The sequence below is a fragment of the Carcharhinus amblyrhynchos genome, unplaced genomic scaffold (genome assembly GCF_965287045.1).
Source record: "Carcharhinus amblyrhynchos unplaced genomic scaffold, sCarAmb.v2.hapA scaffold_44, whole genome shotgun sequence".
In the NCBI taxonomy this organism is placed as follows: Eukaryota; Metazoa; Chordata; class Chondrichthyes; order Carcharhiniformes; family Carcharhinidae; genus Carcharhinus; species Carcharhinus amblyrhynchos.
This window is the reverse complement of record NW_027649785.1, coordinates 269,648-288,691: the sequence shown is the minus strand read 5'-3', so window position 1 is coordinate 288,691 and position 19,044 is coordinate 269,648. Positions and strand designations below refer to the sequence as shown.

The window sequence follows — 19,044 nt, the reverse complement described above, 5'->3', positions numbered from 1 at the left end:
CCACACACCCCGGACATTCCGTCACCTTCTTCCGTCGGGAAAAAGGTACAAAAGGCTGAGATCACATACCAACTGACTCAAAAACAGCTTCTTCCCTGCTGCTGTCAGACTTTTGAATAGACTTACCTCACACTAAGTTGATCTTTCTCTACACTCTAGCTATGACTGTAACACTACATTCTGCACTTTCTCCTTTCCTTCTCTATGAATGGTATGCTTTGTCTGTATAGCTCACAGAAAACAATACCTTTCACTGTATGTTAATACACGTGACAATAATAAATCAAATCAAATCAAACCTTTCTTGAAGGGGGCAATACTTTCACCTCTTAGCATTTTACAATTTTTTGAATGATTTTACAAGAATGAAGTTCTAACATTTTACTCAGCCGCTCAACAGCAGCACTGTCATAGGAAGAGAGTCACTGTCTGTATTTTTACCCTCCCGCCTCCCCCCCTCCATGGGAATCGGAACGGGCGAGGGGTGGACCATGGAAAGCCCCATTGACCTTAGGTGGTTATTTTATAGTTTCAGGGTGAGCAAAGCCGTAAAATCCCACCCAATGTTAGTTAGGATTGTGTTCACCGGAGTTCAGAAGAGTGAAAAGGGATCTCGTAGAAACTTCTAAAATTCTAACAGGGTTAGACAGGGTAGATTCAGAAAGAATGGTTCCCAGTGCTGGGGGAGTCGAGGGGTCATAGTTTGAGGATAAGGGGGTAAACCTTTTAGAACTGAGGAGAGGAGAAATTTCTTCACCCGGAGGGTGGTGAATGTGTGGAATTCACTCCCACAGAAAGTAGCTGAGGCCAAAACATTGTGATTTCAAGAAGAAATTAGATATAGCTCTTGGAGCTAAAGGGATCAAGGGATCTGGGAGGAAGGGCGAAATCAGGATATTAAATTTGATGATCAGCCATGATCAAAATGAATGGCGGAGCAGGCTCGAAGGGCCAAATGGCCCACTGTATTTTCTATGTGTGTTTCTATGCTAAAGAAGGTTGAGAGGCGATCTGAGAGAGCTGTTAAACTCATGAGGGGTTCAGAGAGAGCAGACGGGAAGAAGTTGTTCCCACAGGTGGAAGGACTGAGAACCAGAGGATGCACAAGTGGCAAAACAACCAATAGCAACTGGAGGAAGGCTTTCCACAGTGATTGGTTAGGATCTGGAATACACTGCCATACGACGAGGTGGAGGTAGATTCAATCATGGTCTCCAAACAGAAACTGGATAAACATCTGAAGAGAAACATTTGCAGGGCGAGGGGGAAGGTATGGGGTTTGGTGAGATGAGGTGAGTTTCTCTTGCAGAGAACTGTCCTAGAAATAACAGGCCAAATTACCCTTTGTAATCACCTCAACAAGGCCAATGGGGTGTGCCGCTTGGAGCATGATTGAGATAATGATTGCCTGTTGGGGACTTGGGGTGGAAGGGGGTACATATGGCAGTTCCATACAACAGAAGCTAAAATTGTTCATGGGCTCCCAAGTGACCTGCCCTTTTTGTAACCTTGTGTAGCCTGTGAGTTATGTCTATGTTTCATGTTATAGACTGCACTCCCTATTTAGTTCTCTCAAAAAACCTTTTGTTGATGTTCCTGGTCTGTGGACGCACAGTGTGAAGGTGGGCAGGGAAGGAGGAACCTGCTCCTGGGCCTGGCAAAGCTTGCCATCTACAAGCAGGGAGGTAATACGCAAAGCAATAGGGAGACAGAAGAGAAGGTTGAGGATAGCACAGAAATTAAAGAGAGCACATTAAATAGTAAAGGCAGTGTCAGTAATCCTAGTACCAGACAGATCAGGCAAAACCGAGACAGAGAGCAAGGGAAGTCCTGATTAAACTGCATTTATTTCAATGCAAGAGGCCTGACGTGCAAGGTAGATGAACTCAGGGCAAGATTGGGTATGTTGGATTGGGATTACTGGAACATGGCTAGGGGAGGGACAGGACTGGCAGCTCAATGCTATAGGAAAGATAGAACAGGAGGGAAGAGAGGAGGGGGAGTTGCACTTTTGATTAAGAGAAACATCACGGCAGTGCTGAGAGGGGATATATCTGAGGGTTCGGCCACTGAGTCTATATGGGTAGAACTGAAAAATAAGAAGGGGGAAATCACTTTGATAGGGTTGTATTATAGGCCCCAAATAGTCAGCGGGAAATTAAGGAGCAAATATGTAAGGAGATTACAGATAGCTCCAAGAAAAATAAGGTGGTTATTGTAAGGGATTTTAACTCTTTCAACATTGACTGGGACAGCCATAGTGTTAGAGGCTTGGATGGAGAGAAACTTGTTGAGTGTATTCAGGAGGAACTTTTCACTCAGTATGTGGATGGCTCAACTAGAGAGGGGCAAAACTTGACATCCTCTTGGGAAATAAGGAAGGGCAGGTGACAGAGATGTCAGTGAGGATAACTTTGGGACCAGTGACCATAATTCCATGAGTTTTAATGTAGCTATGGAGAATGATAGGTCTGACCCAAAAGTTAAAATTCTGAATTGGGACAAGGCCAATTTTGATGATATCAGGCAGGAACTTTCAGCAATTAATTGGGGGAGTCTGTGGGAAGGCAAAGGGAAGTCTGATAAGTGGAAGGCTTTCAAAAGTGTTAACCAGAGTCCAGGGTAAACACATTGAAGGGTAAGTCTGGTAGAAGTAGGGAACCCTGGATGACTCAGGATATTAAGACCCTGGGCAAGAAGAAGAAGGAACCACATGACATGCATAGGCAGCTGGGATCAAGTGAATTCCTTGAAGAGTACAGAGGGTGTAGGAGAGAAATCAGGAGGGCAAAAAGGGGACAGGAGATTGTTCTGGCAGATAAGGCAAAGGACAATCCAAAGAGCTTCTACAAATACATAAAGAGCAAAAGAGTAACTAGGGAGAGAGTAGGGCCTCTTAAGGATCGATAAGGTCATCTATGTGTGGATCCACAAGAGATGGGTGAGATCCCAAATGAATATTTACTGTTGAGAAAAGCATGGATGTTAGGGAGCTTGGGGAAATAAATAGTGATGTCTTGAGGAGTGTACATATTACAGAGAAAGAAGTGCTGGGAGTCTTAAAGCGCATCAAAGTAGATAAATCCCTGTGACCTGATGAAATGTATCCCAGGACATTGTGGGAAGTTTGCTGACGACACGAAGGTTAGTGGTGTTGTGGATAGTCTGGAGGGATGTCAGAAGTTGCAGTGAGACATAGATAGGATGCAAGACTGGGTGGAGAAGTGGCATATGGACTTCAACCTGGATAAATGTGTAGTGGTCCATTTTGGCAGGTCAAATGGGATGAAGGAGTACCATATCAAGGGTAAGACTTTTAGCAGTGTAGAGGATCAGAAGGACTTGGGGTCCAGGTCCATAGGACTCTTAAATCGGCCTCGCAGGTGGAGGAGGTGGTCAAGAAGGTGTATGGTGTACTGGCCTTCATTAAAAGAGGGATTGAGTTTAGGAGTCAGGAGATAATGCTGCAACTTTATAAGGCCCTTGTCAGACCCCACTTGGAGTACTGTGCGCAGTTCTGGTCGCCTCATTACAAGAAAGATGTGGAAGCTATTGAAAGGGTGCAGAGGAGATTTACAAAGATGTTGCCTGGATTGGGAGGCAGGCCTTATGAGGATAGGTTGAGGGAGCTCGGTCTTTTCTCCCTGGAGAGACGAAGGATGAGAGGCAACCTGATAGAGGTGTATAAGACGTTGAGAGGAATAGATTGGGTGGATTCTCAGAGGCTATTTCCCAGGGCTGAAATGGTCGCTACGAGAGGACACAGGTTTCAGGTGCTGGGGAGTAGGTACAGAGGAGATGTCAGGGGTAAGTTTTTCACTCAGAGGGTGGTGAGTGTGTGGAATCGGCAGCCATCAGTGGTGGTGGAGGTGAACTCGCTGGGGTCTTTTAAGAGACTTCTGGATGAGTACATGGGACTTAATGGGATTGAGGGTTATAGATAGGCCTGGTAGGTAGGGATATGATTGGTGCAACTTGTGGGCCGAAGAGCTTGTTTGTGCTGTAGTGTTGTATGTTCTAAGCTAGGGAAGAAATTGCAGGTCCCCTAGCAGAGATATTTGAATCATAGACAGCCACAGGTGAGGTGCCTGAAGATTGGAGGGTGGCAAATGTAGTGCCTTTGTTTAAAAAGGGCTGCAGGGAAAAGTCTGGGAACTACAGGCCGGTGAGCCTCACATCTGTGGTGGGTAAGTTGTTGGAAGGTATTCTGAGAGACAGGATCTACAGACGTTTAGAGCCGCAAGGACTGATTAGGGACAGTTAGCATGGCTTTCTGAGTGGAAAATCATGTCTCAAATTTGATTGAGCTTTCTGAAGGGGTAACCAAGAAGGTAGATGAGGGCAGTGCAGTTGATGTTGTCTACATGAACTTTAGCAAGGCCTTTGACAAAGTACTTCATGGTAGGTTGTTGCGTAAGGTTAAATCTCTCAGGATTCAGGGTGAGGTTGCTAAATGGATACAAAATTGGCTTGATGACAGAAGACAGAGGGTGGTTGTAGAGGGTTGTTTTTCAAGCTGGAGGCCTGTGACCAGCGGTGTGCCTCAGGGATCAGTGCTGGGTCACTGTTATTTCACAGTAAAAAGTCTGACAACACCAGGTTTCAGTCCAACCGATTTATTTGGTAGTAAACTCACTAGCTTTCGGGTTAGCCCCTTCATTCATTCACCTGACGAAGGGGCTAACCTGAAAGCTAGTGAATTTACTATCAAATAAATTGGTTGGACTGAAACCTGATGTTGCCAGACTTTTTACTGTGTTTACCCCAGCCCAACGCCGGCATATCCACATCATCACTGTTATTTGTCATTTATATTAATGATTTGGATGAGAATATAGGAGGCATAGTTAGTAAGTTTGCAGATGAGACCAAGATTGGTGGCATAGTGGGCAGTGAAGAAAGTTATCTCCAATTGCAGCAGGATCTTGATCAATTGGGCCGGTGGGCTGACGAATGGCAGATGGAGTTTAATTTAGACAAATGCAAGGCAATACATTTTGGTAGACTGAACCAGGGCAGGACTTACTCAGTTAATGGTAGGGCACTGGGGAGAGTTATAGAACAACAGGATCTAGAGGTACAGGTTCATAGCTCCTTGGAAGTGGAGTCACAGGTGGACAGAGTGGTGAAGAAGGCATTCAGCATGCTTGGTTTCATTGGTCAGAACATTGAATCCAGGAGTTGGGACATCTTCCTACAGTTGTATAAGAACTTAGTAAGGCCATACTTGGAATACTGTGTACAGTTCTGGCCACCCTATTATAGAAAGGATATTATTAAACTAGAAAGCGTGCAGAAAAGATTTACTGGATGCTACTGGGATTTGATGGTTTGAGTTATAAGGAGAGGCTGGTTAGACTGAGACTCTTTTCTCTGGAGCGTAGAAGGCTGAAAGGTGATCTAAATCAGGTCTATAAAATAATAAGGCGTGTAGATCAGCTAGTGACTATTTTTTTCAAAGTAGGGGAGTCTCAAACTAGAGGCATAGGTTTAAGGTGAGAGGGGAAAGATACAGAAGGCAATTTCTTCACACAAAGGGCGGTGAGTGTCTGGAACAAGCTGCCAGAGGGGGCACGGTAGCACAGTGGTTAGCACTGCTACTTCACAGCACCAGGAACCGGGTTTGATTCCCGGCTTGGGTCACTGTCTGTGTGGAGTTTGCACATTCTTCCCACGTCTGCGTGGGGTTCCTCCGGGTGCTCCGACGTCATCCCACACTCTGAAAGACGTGCTGGTTAGGGTGCATTAACCCAAACAGGTGCCGGATTGTGGCGACTAGGGGAATTTCACAGTAACTTCATTGCAGTGTCAATGTAAGCCTTACTTGCGACTAATAAATAAACTTTAAAAAAGAGGTAGTAGTGGAGGCAGGTACAATTTTTGTCTTTTAAAAAGCATTTAGATAGTTAAATGGGTAAGATGGGTGATAGAGGGATATGGGCCAAATGTGGGCAATTGGGACGGGCTTAGCGGTTTCAAAAAAAGGGACAGCATGGACAAGTTGGGCTGAAGGGCCTGTTTCCATGCCGTAAATCCCTGTGACTCTACAAGTCCAGGCAGTGGGTGACCAAGGGGATTGTCTAACCCGACTGCCCCTCTACTGTGGCTATATTCGCGGGTGTCCCTGGAGAGGAAGCATGTGGTGTCCGAGGGCACCGTTAACGCCTTCTGTGCCTGCTGGGTACTGCAGGGACTGGGGTGTATCATTGACCCCTTCAATCACGTTTTGATCTGATGTTTTAAGTTCCCTTTTCCATTTTGTCCTTTGTTTCAGGTGGTTCCCTTCCTTTTTGGGAGCTGCTCCTTTCAATTTATCCCCTCGTTAATTTAATTTGGTTTAGTTGGTTGGCCGAGAAGATTGGTAACGGTTGCCTGCCCAATCAGGGAGTCTCCCCTGTGTATATATATTGGGAGTGTGAGGGCTGCTGGCACTCTGGATTTGTACCTGTACCTGAAGTGCTCTGTTAATAAAGGAAATTTGTTGAAGGGACACTGGCCTCTGATGAGTTATTTTACTCTCCCTCTGTGCTGTAGCCATTCTATGATCCCACCAGATGTAACAAAGAAATTAAAATTTTAGATCAAACTCTATGGTGTGTTCCAATCTGATTGTGGAAGTCTGAAGATTTAACAGGGAGATCTTGGAGTAGAGTTGGAGGTAAGTGGTGGGGGGGGGAATGAATTAATATTTGAATGGGAAAAGTAAGATGTGCTTGCAGAGAGTTGACATGGTTATGAGGGCTGAATGGCCCCCATCTCTACCAAACTCATTCTATGGTGAATTGAGGAGTCGAGTGGAACTAAATCTACATCTCCTAAGTGGAGTTTGTACGTTCTCTGTGTCTGCGTGGATATCCTCTGGGTGCTCTGGTTTCCTCCCACAATCCAAAGATGTGTGGATTGGCTATGATAAATTTACCCTTAGTATCCAGGGATGTGTAGACTAGTGGGGGGAGGGCTGGAATTAGTAGGTGAAGGTGTAGTTACAGGTATAGGAGCCGAGTGATATGCTCTTTTGAAAAATTGGTACAGAGTTGATGGGCCAAACGGCTTCTTCCTGCACTGTTGGGATTGTCGGACTGGAAAAATCACCTTGTACCATTCCCGCTGTGCTCCAAAGCCTGACTCATTCTTGCAAAGAAAAGTCACATTTGACTCCAGATGTTAATCCTATTTCTATCTCTCCATCTCCTCAAGGGTCAATGAGAGTTGGACAAAAACTATTCAGTCCCATAGACAGTCAAAGAATAAAAAAAGTTGAGGTTTTTAATGCAGATTCCCCCTTTTTTGGGGGGGATGAAGAGAGAGAATCAGTAATCCCCTGCTGTTTAAGGGGAGCTGAGCTCTCTCCCTGGGACGACAGAATTATGGTTGTACAACCGTTAATGGTGGAGGTGACATCGCGGCTTTAAGGCGGCGGCCGGCTGCCGCCAGGCGGGGTCTCCATGGAGACGGGAAGCGGGAGAGGCGGCGGCGGCTGAGGAGAGAGCGAGGAGGTGGCCGAGGCTCCGACAGCACCGCTAGGCCGCAGCCCGAGCCGGGGCATCACGCCGACAGGCAGGCGGAGGGCGGCGTGCAGCGGACCGGGCGCGGCGGCTAGGCGAGGCCGAGGCTTGGTGTCTGCGGCTAGGCCCCCGGCGGAGGGCAGGAATTTGGGAGAAGGCGGAGTTTCTGGCGGGGATTTCCCCCCGAGCCCGGAGGCCGAGGCCCGGCGGACGTTGCCGGGGAGCCGCGGGGGGGGGGGGGGTGGAGAGAGAGAGAGCCGGGATGGCGGCCAACATGTACCGGGTCGGAGGTGGGTAACTGTGGGGGGAGAGAGAGCGCGGGGTTGGGGGGGGGTCCCCGGGCCGCGGGGGGCCGGGGTCCCGGGGAGGGAGAGTGTGACCCGGGGCCGGGGGAGCCGCTCCAGCGCGGGGGGGAGGCCCCGCCGATCACACAGGCCGCAGGCCCAGCCTGGAGCAGGGGCCTGGGGGAGGGAGAGGCTGTGTTACCACCACCCCCCCCCCACCAGCCCCCCCAGCCAGACCCACACACCTATCCCTACCCACCCCCCAGCTTCATCCCCACCCCCACCTGTCCCCGTCCCAGTCTGTCCCTATCCCAATCCGTCCACACCCCCCTCCCCAGTCTGTCCCTGTTCCGTTCTGCCCCCCCCCCCCAGTCTGTCCCTGTCCCATTCCGTCCCCCCCCAGTCTGTCCCTGTCCCATTCCGTTCCCCCCCCCACCCCGACTGTCCCTGTCCTGTTCCGTTCTCTCCCGCCCCCCCCCCCCCCCCCGTCTGTCCCTGTCCCATTCTGTCCCCCCCATCTGTCCCGTTCCGTCCCCCCCCGCCGTCTGTCCCTGTCCCGTTCCCGTTCCGTTCCGTTCCCCCCGTCTGTCCCTGTCCCGTTCCGTTCACCCCCCCGTCTGTCCCTGTCCCGTTCTGTTCTGTCCCTGTCCCGTTCCGTTCACCCCCCCGTCTGTCCCTGTCCCGTTCTGTTCTGTCCCTGTCCCGTCCCGTTCCGTTCACCCCCCCCCCCCCCCCCCGTCTGTCCCTGTCCCGTTCCCGTTCCGTTCCCCCCGTCTGTCCCTGTCCCGTTCTGTTCTGTCCCTGTCCCGTTCCCCCCCTCCCCCGCCTGTCCCTGTCCTGTTCCCGTTCCGTTCCGTTCCCCCCGTCTTTTCCCTGTCCCGTTCCGTTCACCCCCCTGTCTGTCCCTGTCCCGTTCCGTTCCCCCCGTCTGTCCTGTCCTTGTCCCGTTCCCGTTCCGTTCCCCCCCCCATCTGTCCATGTCCCGTTTTGTTCCCCCCCCGTCTGTCCACGTCCCGTTCCGTCCCCCCCGTCTGTCCACGTCCCGTTCCGTCCCCCCCGTCTGTCCACGTCCCGTTCCGTCCCCCCCGTCTGTCCACGTCCCGTTCCGTCCCCCCCGTCTGTCCACGTCCCGTTCCGTCCCCCCCGTCTGTCCACGTCCCGTTCCGTCCCCCCCATCTGTCCACGTCCCGGTCCGTCCCCCCCGTCTGTCCACGTCCCGGTCCGTCCCCCCCGTCTGTCCACGTCCCGTTCCGTCCCCCCCGTCTGTCCACGTCCCGTTCCGTCCCCCCCGTCTGTCCACGTCCCGGTCCGTCCCCCCCGTCTGTCCCTATCCCGTTCTGTCCCCCCATCTGTCCCTGTCCCTGCCCTAGTCCTGTTCCGTCCCCCCATCTCCCTGTCCCTGTCCTGTTCCACCCCCCCCCCCGTCTGTCCCTGTCCCGTTCCGTCCCTCCGTCTGTCCCGTTCCGTCCCTCCGTCTGTCCCGTTCCGTCCCTCCGTCTGTCCCGTTCCGTCCCTCCGTCTGTCCCGTTCCGTCCCTCCGTCTGTCCCGTTCCGTCCCTCCGTCTGTCCCGTTCCGTCCCTCCGTCTGTCCCGTTCCGTCCCTCCGTCTGTCCCTGTCACGTTCTGTCCCCCCCGTCTGTCCCTGTCCCTGTCCCGTTCCGTCCCCCCCGTCTGTCCCTGTCCCTGTCCCGTTCCGTCCCCCCGCCGTCTGTCCCTGTCCCTGTCCCGTTCCGTCCCCCCGCCGTCTGTCCCGTTCCGTCCCCCCGCCGTCTGTCCCTGTCCCTGTCCCGTTCCGTCCCCCCGCCGTCTGTCCCTGTCCCGTTCCGTCCCCCCCGTCTGTCCCTGTCCCGTTCCGTCCCCCCCGTCTGTCCCTGTCCCTGTCCCGTTCCGTCCCCCCCGTCTGTCCCTGTCCCGTTCCGTCCCCCCCGTCTGTCCCTGTCCCTGTCCCGTTCCGTCCCCCCCGTCTGTCCCTGTCCCTGTCCCGTTCCGTCCCCCCGCCGTCTGTCCCTGTCCCTGTCCCGTTCCGTCCCCCTCGTCTGTCCCTGTCCCGTTCCGTCCCCCTCGTCTGTCCCTGTCCCGTTCCGTCCCCCTCGTCTGTCCCTGTCCCGTTCCGTCCCCCCCGTCTGTCCCTGTCCCTGTCCCGTTCCGTCCCCCCCGTCTGTCCCTGTCCCTGTCCCGTTCCGTCCCCCCCGTCTGTCCCTGTCCCGTTCCGTCCCCCCCGTCTGTCCCTGTCCCTGTCCCGTTCCGTCCCCCCCGTCTGTCCCTGTCCCAGTCCCGTTCCGTCCCCCCCGTCTGTCCCTGTCCCAGTCCCGTTCCGTCCCCCCCCCCCCGTCTGTCCCTGTCCCTGTCCCTGTCCCGTCCCCCCCGTCTGCCCCAGTTCCGTTCCGTTCCGCTCCCCCGCCTGTCCCTGTCCCGTTCCGTTCCCACCCCCCCCCCCCCGTCTCTGTCCCGTTCCGTCCCCCCCCGTCTGTCCCTTTTCCCCATCCCGTTCCGTCCCACCACCCTGTCTGACCCCGTCCCGTTCCGTCCCACCACGCTGTCTGACCCCGTCCCGTTCCGTCCCACCACGCTGTCTGACCCCGTCCCGTTCCGTCCCACCACGCTGTCTGACCCCGTCCCGTTCCGTCCCACCACGCTGTCTGACCCCGTCCCGTTCCGTCCCACCACGCTGTCTGACCCCGTCCCGTTCCGTCCCACCACGCTGTCTGACCCCGTCCCGTTCCGTCCCACCACGCTGTCTGACCCCGTCCCGTTCCGTCCCACCACCCTGTCTGACCCCGTCCCGTTCCGTCCCACCACCCTGTCTGACCCCGTCCCGTTCCGTCCCACCACCCTGTCTGACCCCGTCCCGTTCCGTCCCACCACCCTGTCTGACCCCGTCCCGTTCCGTCCCACCACGCTGTCTGACCCCGTCCCGTTCCGTCCCACCACCCTGTCTGACCCCGTCCCGTTCCGTCCCGACACTCCCGGCCTGTCCCCGTTCCCTTCCGTGCTGCCCGCTTGTCTCCGTCCCCGCGTCTGTTCCCTTCCCATTCCGTTACCCCCTCATCTCTCGCTGTTTGTCCATTCTGTCCCCCCGTCTGTCCCTGTCCCCTTCTCTACCTCGTTCCCCCATATCTTTTTGTCCACTTCTGTTTCCTAGTCTGAACCTGTCCTGTTCCTTCACCTCCCGATCCTGTCCCATTTCATTCTTCATCTGTTTGTGACCCATTCCATTCTCTCCCATCTGTCCTTGTCCCGTTCCATTCCCCTGTCTGACCTTGTCCCGTCCCCCCCTTCTGTCCCGTCCCCCCCTTCTGTCTCGTCCCTCTCCCATTTTGTCGCCCCCCCGCCACCGTCCGTCCCGGTTCTGTTCCCGTTCCATTCCCCCATCCTATTTCTGTCCCAGTCCACACATCCGCCTGCCTCTGTCCCCTTCTGCGTCCCCACCCCCCACCCCACCTGTTCATCCCGTTACCTCGTTCCCGCACATCTCTCTGGTTACTTCTGTCCCCCGTTTGTTTTTGTCCTGTTCCATCTGCCCTGTCTGTACCTGTCCCATTCCTCTCCCCCTCCCACCCCCAGGTCTGCCCCTGTCTCGTTTCATCCCTTCATCTGACGCAGTCCCCTTCTGTTTGCCCTGTCTGTACCTGACCCGTTCCATTCCCCTGTCTGGCCCTGTCCGGTTCACCCCCCACCTCCCTGTTTCTCCATGTTCCGTTCCGTCCCCCCTTTTTTCCTGTCCCATACCCCCGTTCCTGTCCTGTTCCGTCCCCCTGTCCCATCTGTGTCCCGTTCCGTCCCCCCGCTTCTCCCATCTGTTCTTGTCCCATACAAGCCTGCCCCAGTCCCCTTCCGTGCCCCCGCCTGCCCCAGTCCCCTCCCATGCCCCCGCCCGGTCAGCACCATCCCCCCACCCTCTGCGGCCCCCTGCCCCACCTGTCCCCTTCCGTGGACACACGCCTCCCCCCCCACCCCCAGTTGCTTTTCCTGTTTGTTTCTCCCGTCTAACTCGTTTCTGCACCTCTCTCCGTCCACTTCTGTCCCTTGTCGTCTGTCCCCGTCCTGTTTCATTTTCCCTGTCTGTCTCTGTCCAGTTCAGTCCTTTGTCTACCTCGTTCCCCCACATTTCTAGGCCCACTTCTGTCCCCCTCGACTGACCCTGTCCTGTTCTTCATCCTCCGATCCTGTGCCGTTCCATTCCCCGGTCTGTCCCTACCCCCCTACCAGCTTGCTGTCCCGTCCCATCCCCACGTGTCTTTCCACATCCTGTTCTGTCCCCCCCTGCCTGCCCCCGTCCAGTCCCCCTGTGCTGTTCCATCCCCCACCCCATTCTGTCTCAGCCCCCATCCCGAGTGTCAATGTGCCGTTCGGTCCCCCTTCTGTGCTCGTTCTATTTGGCTGCCCCAACCCGGTCCCATTCGGTACTTCACCCCCCGTCCCGTTCTGTCTGTACCCCCCAACCCCGTCCGGTGTCGTCCCATTCCCCCTTATGTCTCCGTCCAGACCAACCCCGCGTCCCGTCCCGTCACACTCGCATCTCGCCCCCCCCTTCCCCCATCCGAGCCCACCCACACCCGTCTGGCCACAACCCCTATCCCCCGCCCCCGACCGTCCAACCCCAGCCCTACCCCACCCCCTGTCTGGCCCTGTCCCCCCCCACCCATCAATCCCCCGTCCCTGTCCCTGTTCCCCCCCCACCACCCGTCAGCCCCCTGTCCCTGTCCCCCCCCCCCACCCGTCAGCCCCCTGTCCCTGTCCCCCCCCCACCCGTCAGCCCCCTGTCCCTGTCCCCCCCCTCCACCCGTCAGCCCCCGTCCCTGTCCCCCCCCCCACCCGTCAACCCCCTGTCCCTCTCCTCCACCCTGTCACCATCCCACCACCACACCCATACCACCCCCCGCCCCCAGGTTGTCACCCCGGTCCCTCCCCTTCTCCCTGCCCTGTACCATCCCCGTCCTCGCGCCCGTGTCCCTTCACCCTCGTGCCCGCGTCCCCTCACGCCCGTGTCCCTTCACCCTCGTGCCCGTGTCCCCTCGCGCCCGCGTCCCTTCGCCCTCGCCCTGTCCCCATGTCCCCACTCCCTTACCCGCTCCGCCTCCCCAGTTGCGACCCCTTGCCCCCACTCCCTTACCCGCTTCCCCCCTCAGTTGTGTCTCCTTGCCCCCACTCCCTTACCCGCTCCGCCCCCCCCCCCGTTCTGTTCCTGTGCCCCACGCCCTACTCCCTCCCTGTCCCCCCTGCTCTGTCCCCCCCCCCCCCGCCCCCCCCTCCCACGTGTGTGACTGCCCTCAACTAGGATTTTGATGATGTGCTGTAGCTATCCCTGGGCTATGGCCCCCAGACAGAGAGTGTGTGTGAATCAGCATGGTTTAATACAGAACGTTGGTATGAATGCGTGGCCGTGTGAGAGCGGTGTTGCCGCGATGTATCTTTCTGAGGAGCTGGTCAAGTTTATTGCTGTGTTGTTAGGGATTGGACACGGTGCTGGGTATTTTCATGTCACAGTGTGAGACAGGGTGGTACTGTCTTAATACTCCTTGCTGTCATAGTTGTGACATTGTCATGAATACATTATAATAGAAAGCCACCATAATATGGTGGAAAATGTGCCTGCAGTCTTGCAGCCCTCTTGAATGTGGAGTCAGTAACTATTCTGTTCAGCTCGATAGGGAATGCTCAACAATCAAATCACAGCTTTACTACTGCCTACATTGAAACAGGTGGTGACACAGTGGTTAGTGCTGTTGCCTCACAGCGCCAGGGACCCGTATTCGATTCCAGCCTCGGGTGACTGTGTGGAGTCTGCACACGCTTCCCGTGCCTGCGTGGGTTAGCTTGATTGGCCACGCTAAATTGCCTCTTAGTGTCGGGGATTGGCAGGGTAAATACATGGGGATTAGGGAGATAGGGCCTGGGTGGGATTGGTGTTGACTCAATGGGCTAAATGGCCTCCTTATGCACTGTAGGGATTCTATGGGTCTATGAAATGGTCTTTACACTCTGCAAATGTGGTTTGCCCCGATGCCCTGTCTGGTGTGTGGGTGGGCTGGGAGCAGCTTTGATGGTGAGAGCTGGGACTTGAGGAACTGTGCAAGCTGTGCTTGTCACCCACTGTTTGGGTGCTGTGTTTTAAAGGGGAGGTTCATTCCCTCTGAGAGCTAACACCTAACCACTGAGAGTTCCTCGCTTTATAACCTGTGATAAAGTGTGTGAGAAACGGCACAATCGACTGTTCGACAACTTTGGGATTAAATCAGAATAACTACCTGAGACTCTGTAAAAGTAACAACACTCCATCTATCTAATCAACAGTGAAGTTTAAAGTAAGGTTAAAGTTTATTCATTAGTCACAAGTCGGCTTACATTAACATTGCAATGAAGTTACTGTGAGAATTCCCTAGTGGCCACCCTCCGGCACCTGTACAGGCACACAGGGAAAATTTAGCATGGCCAAATGCACCCAACCAGTACATCTTTAGGACTGTGGGAGGAAACCGGAGCACCCAGAGAAAACCCACGCAGATACGGGGAGAACATGCAGACTTCGCCCAGACAGTGACCCAAGCCCGGAATTGAACCTGGGTCCCTAGCTCTATGAGGCAGCAGTGTTAACCACTGTGCCACCTTTTACTTTACTGTCTTCTTTCTTCTATTTGGAATTTCTGGTTTCCTTTTACCTTTTCTATTCAGAAAGCTACTCGCTGTGACAGACCAGCTGCTGTATCTTATACCCCTGATGACATACCAACATTCTCTCAATACGATTGGTTCTGAGGTTACCAAAACATCAAATTTAAATCTAATAGGCTGCTGTTGTTCAGGTGCCTAATTTAAATTGAGGGTAGGCAGGAGCATTGAGGCAGTTACTGCCTGGCCTCTCAATGCAGTGTTTCAGTCTGTGTACTGCATGTACACCAATTGAAATTTTTATAAACACTACCTTCACAACAGCTGAAGTATCGGGGCAGGACTGGCAATTTCAGTTTAAATTGCCACGTCCTGCTTAACTCTTGAAGCAGTGGATCCTTGGATGTTAAAAGCACGCCAAATTTTTAAATTTATTTATTAGTCACAAGTAAGGCTGACATTAACACCGTAATGAAGTTACTGTGAAATTCCCCTAGTCGCCACTCTCCGTTGCCTTTTTGGGTCAATGCACCCAACAGCATGTCTTTTGGACGGTGGGAGGAAACCGGAGCACCCGGAGGAAACCCACACTGACATGGGGAGCACGTGCAGACTCCACACAGACAGTGACCTGAGGTTGGAATTGAACCTGGGTCTCTGGAGCTGTGGGGCAGCAGTGCTAACCACCGTGCTGCCCCCCAAGGTACTGGAAGGATGTATCCCAAAGTGGGTAAGACTCAAACTAGAGGACACAGTTTGTGAATTAGGTGGAGATAAGGAGAATTTTGTTAGCCTGTGCCACCCTCTTCGCCAAAGAGCAGTGCAGGCTGGGTCATTGGATCTGTTTAAAGTGGAGTTGGACAGATTTTGGGTAGACTAGGGAGTCCAGGGTTATGGGGGTCAGACAGCAAGGTTCGGTTGAGACCACAATCGGATCAACCATGATTTAATTCAGGTTCGATGGGCTGAATGGCCTGCTGCTGCTCTGAGGGCCATATTCCAATGAAAGAAACTGACCGTGTCTTATCTACAGGTCAACTTTAACCCAACCCAAACAGTACTAGCTCCTGGCTGTGCTTTCTTCCAAACAATCACTGATCTGGTTCCGGTGGTCATTTATTGTGGAGTTTGCAAACAGTTAGATATGATTGGAGGCTGGATTTCTGCTGAAGTCTGATTAGCTCGCTTTTTATTAAAAAAAGGGATTCTGTGTGTGGATGTTATTGTTGAGGCTGTTAAGATCTAGAGATTGTAAATCATTCTTCCCCTAGAGACTCCTTTACCAAAATCATAGCTGACTCTCTTCCACCCCTCCCCATGCTAAATTGACAGAGAGTTTAGCATGGCCAATTCACCTAACCAGAACGTCTTTCAGGCTGTGGAAGAAACCCATGCAGACACGAGGAGAATGTGCAGACTCTGCACAGACAGTGACCCAAGCCAAGCATCGAACCCGGGTCCCTGCCACTGCGAGGCAGCAGTGCTAACCAGTCTATTCATTGACCCAACCTACGCTCTAAGGGTGGAAACTCCGAAGATGCCTCTCTGAAGAAATTTTTTCTCATCTCTCTTAAATGGGAGGCCCTTTGTTCTTAAACTGTGTCCCCATAATTCCAAATTCCTGCTCCACTGATGTATGGTAGAGGGAAGGCAAGAGCTGGGAATGCAAAGGTGTGGAGAAGTGTGAGGTTATTCATTTTGGCAGAAAAAAATAGAAAGGCAAATTATTACCTAAATGGAAAGCAGATTCAAACTGTGTCTGGGCAGAGGGATCTGGGCGTCATGAATCGCAGAAGAGCGGTATGCAGATGCAGCAGGGGAATAAAAAAGGCAAATAGGAATATTGCAAAAAGGACTGGAGAATAAAAGTAGAGAAGTGTTGTTGCAACTGTGTCGGGTGTTGGTGAGACCACATCTGGAGTATTGTGCCCAATTTTGGTTCCTTATTTGAGGAGGGATGTGGTGATATTAGAGACACTCGGAGGAAATTCACCAGATTGATTGTAGGGATGATAGGGTTGGTGAATGAGGAGAGATTGAACAGTTTGGGTTTATACTGACTGGAGCTTAGAAGGATGAGAGGGGATCTGATTGAAGTAAATGAAACTTTAAAAGGGATTGATGAAGTAAATGTAGACCGATTGCTTCCTCATATGGAGCAATCTAGAACAAGAGGTCACTGGTATAAATTCAGAGGCAGTAGATTTAAAATTGAGATGAGGAGGAACTATTTCTCGGAGAGGGTGGTGAATTTGTGGAACTCGCTGCCCCATAGCGCGGTGGAGTCTGTATTGTTGAATGGTTTCAAGAAGGAGATAGAATTTTAATAAAGCAAAAGGGATAAGAGGATATGGGGAATAGGTGGGGCGGTGGATTTGAGATCAGGGAGGTCTGATTGAATGGCAGAGCAGGCTCGGAGGGCCGAACTTGCCTATTTCTGCTCCGAATCCCTCTGTTCCTACATCAATACTGTGTTTGTTAAAGTTGGGCTAGCTGAACTTATTGGTATTAAATGCATCAATCTATCTTGGTTGTAACATTTTGTTAACATTAACAGGACTTTGGGTAATAGATGAAGGTATGTAATTGAAGCCTAGGTTCAGGGTACCAGTAACAATCAGAATCTTATTTTGGAGCTTGAAGGGGATAGTGTGGTTGGCATTGGGATATTAACACTGGCTTCCAACTGACTGCTTCACCATCTTTCAGTAGATCTGATGCTGCCAGTGGCCTGGTTTAAAGGCATACCATTACTGTGCCCTCTTCTCTTCATGCATATTTTGCTCATAAGTGCTGCCATTGACTCCAAGATCCATCGTGTCATTGATTTCATTTTACACCATTTCACGTCCTCTTGCCCTAACCCACCATCTGAGTTTTCCACCTTCTACAGAAGGCACTGACCCATAGTGAGGATTGATTCCAAGGATAGTGCGGGTACTTATTTAGCATTCTTTCTTGGGCTGTGAGCCTTGTGAGCAAGGTGGGAGTTTATTATACAACTGGTTGACCTTGAGAAGGCAGTAATTGACATTGACCCAATGCAGGTTGTGTGTTGGATCTCACCTGAGGAAGGAGCGGCGCTCTGAAAGCTGGTGATTCCAAATAAACCTGTTGGATTTTAACCTGGTGTTGTGAGACTTCTAACTGTGCCCACCCTGGCCCAACGTCAGCATCTCCACATCATGTGGTGCAGGTACACCCATGGTGCTGTTAGGGAGAGTGTGGCAGGGTTCCAGGATTCTGAGCCAGCAGCTGTGAAGGAGCTGTGATATATTTCCAAGTCAGGATGGTGTGGGGCTTGGAGAGGAACTTGCAGCTGATGGTGTTCCCATGTATCTGCTACCCTTATCCTTCTAGATAAAGGTTAAAGTTTATTTATTAGTGTTACTAGTAGGCTTACATTAACACTGAAATGAAATTACTGTGAAAATCTCTGTGAAAATGGTAGAGGTGGTTGGTTCGGAAGATGCTGTCAAAGGATCTGAGTTGCTGCAGCTCATCTTGTAGGTGCTGCACACCCATGGAGAGTGGATTTAGAAGGTAATGGAAGGGGTGTTGAACAAACGGGCTGCTTTGTCCTGGATGGTGTTGAGCTTCTTCAGTGTTGTTGGAACTGCATTCATCCATCACACTCCCGACTTGTACCTTGTAGATGGCGGACAGGTTTTGGGAAGTCAGGAGGTGAGTTACTCACCGCAGGATTCCCAGCCTCTGATACAGTGGGTGGGCTGTCTCTTGCCCAAGTTGCAGAGAGAATTGTTTGCACACTTTGACCCTGGAGGATCTCATAAAGGAAAGGGTGATAGCCCACATATCCCATTAAAGTTCATCTCTTTTGCATCCTGACTCTCCCATTGATGCTTCATGCTTTGGCAGTTTAACTTGCCTGTTACGTTGTCCTGTTTAGTTTTGATTGCCCTCAACCCAGTCTCATTACTCTGCCGGGTCATTTAGCAGTCTTGGGGAATTAAGGATTGAGGGAATTTTGTGAGTTAATTTGAGATGTGATTCTCAATGTACCTTGTTCAGTACTTTTTGACCCTGAGAGTTCAGTCTCTTCCTGCACTGGAGCACTGAAATGTCTCTGATGTACGCCCTTCACAGGTGGAACCTGCCTTGATGCTTCTTTCCACTCCCGCATAGCGTGTACAGAAATTTGATAATTACCACAATCTTGGTCACCGCACTGTGTGTATCAGATTCTCCAATCCTTATCATCTGCTTTTCTGCCAATATAATCCAGCATTCATATTTAATTTATTATTGTCCCATTTATTAGTATACAGTGAAAAGCATTGCTTCTATACAGACAAAGCATAATGTTGCTGGAGAAGGGAAGGAGAGGGTGCAGAATATTGTGTTACAATCATAACAAGGGTGTAGAGAAAGATCAACTTAGTGTGACACAGGTCCATTCAAAAGTCTGACAGCAGCAGGGAAGAAGCTATTTTTAAGTCGGTTGGTGTGTGACCTCAAGAGTTTTGTACTTTATTCCCAATGCAAGCAAGTGGAAGCGAGTATATCCGGGGTGTGTGGGGTCCTCAATTATGCTGGCTGCTTTTACACAGATAAAGCAAACTGTTCATAGAGAAGGAAAGGAGAGAGTGCAGAATGCAGTGTTACAGTCATAGCTAGGGTGTAGA

The 19,044-nt window shown here is 52.2% G+C and overlaps 1 protein-coding gene across 2 annotated transcripts in view; it reads left to right on the top strand.

The window, feature by feature from the left end:
* Nucleotides 1-7,475: 7,475 nt before the first annotated feature.
* Nucleotides 7,476-19,044, top strand: part of LOC145337191 (metastasis-associated protein MTA1-like) — a 113,391-nt gene continuing 101,822 nt past the window's right edge. For both annotated transcript variants that reach the window (XM_080182000.1, XM_080181999.1), the window contains exon 1: nt 7,476-7,795. In XM_080182000.1, the coding sequence (XP_080038126.1) occupies nt 7,768-7,795 (28 nt within the window). In that variant the 5' untranslated portion in view covers nt 7,476-7,767. The remainder of the gene's footprint in view (nt 7,796-19,044) is intronic.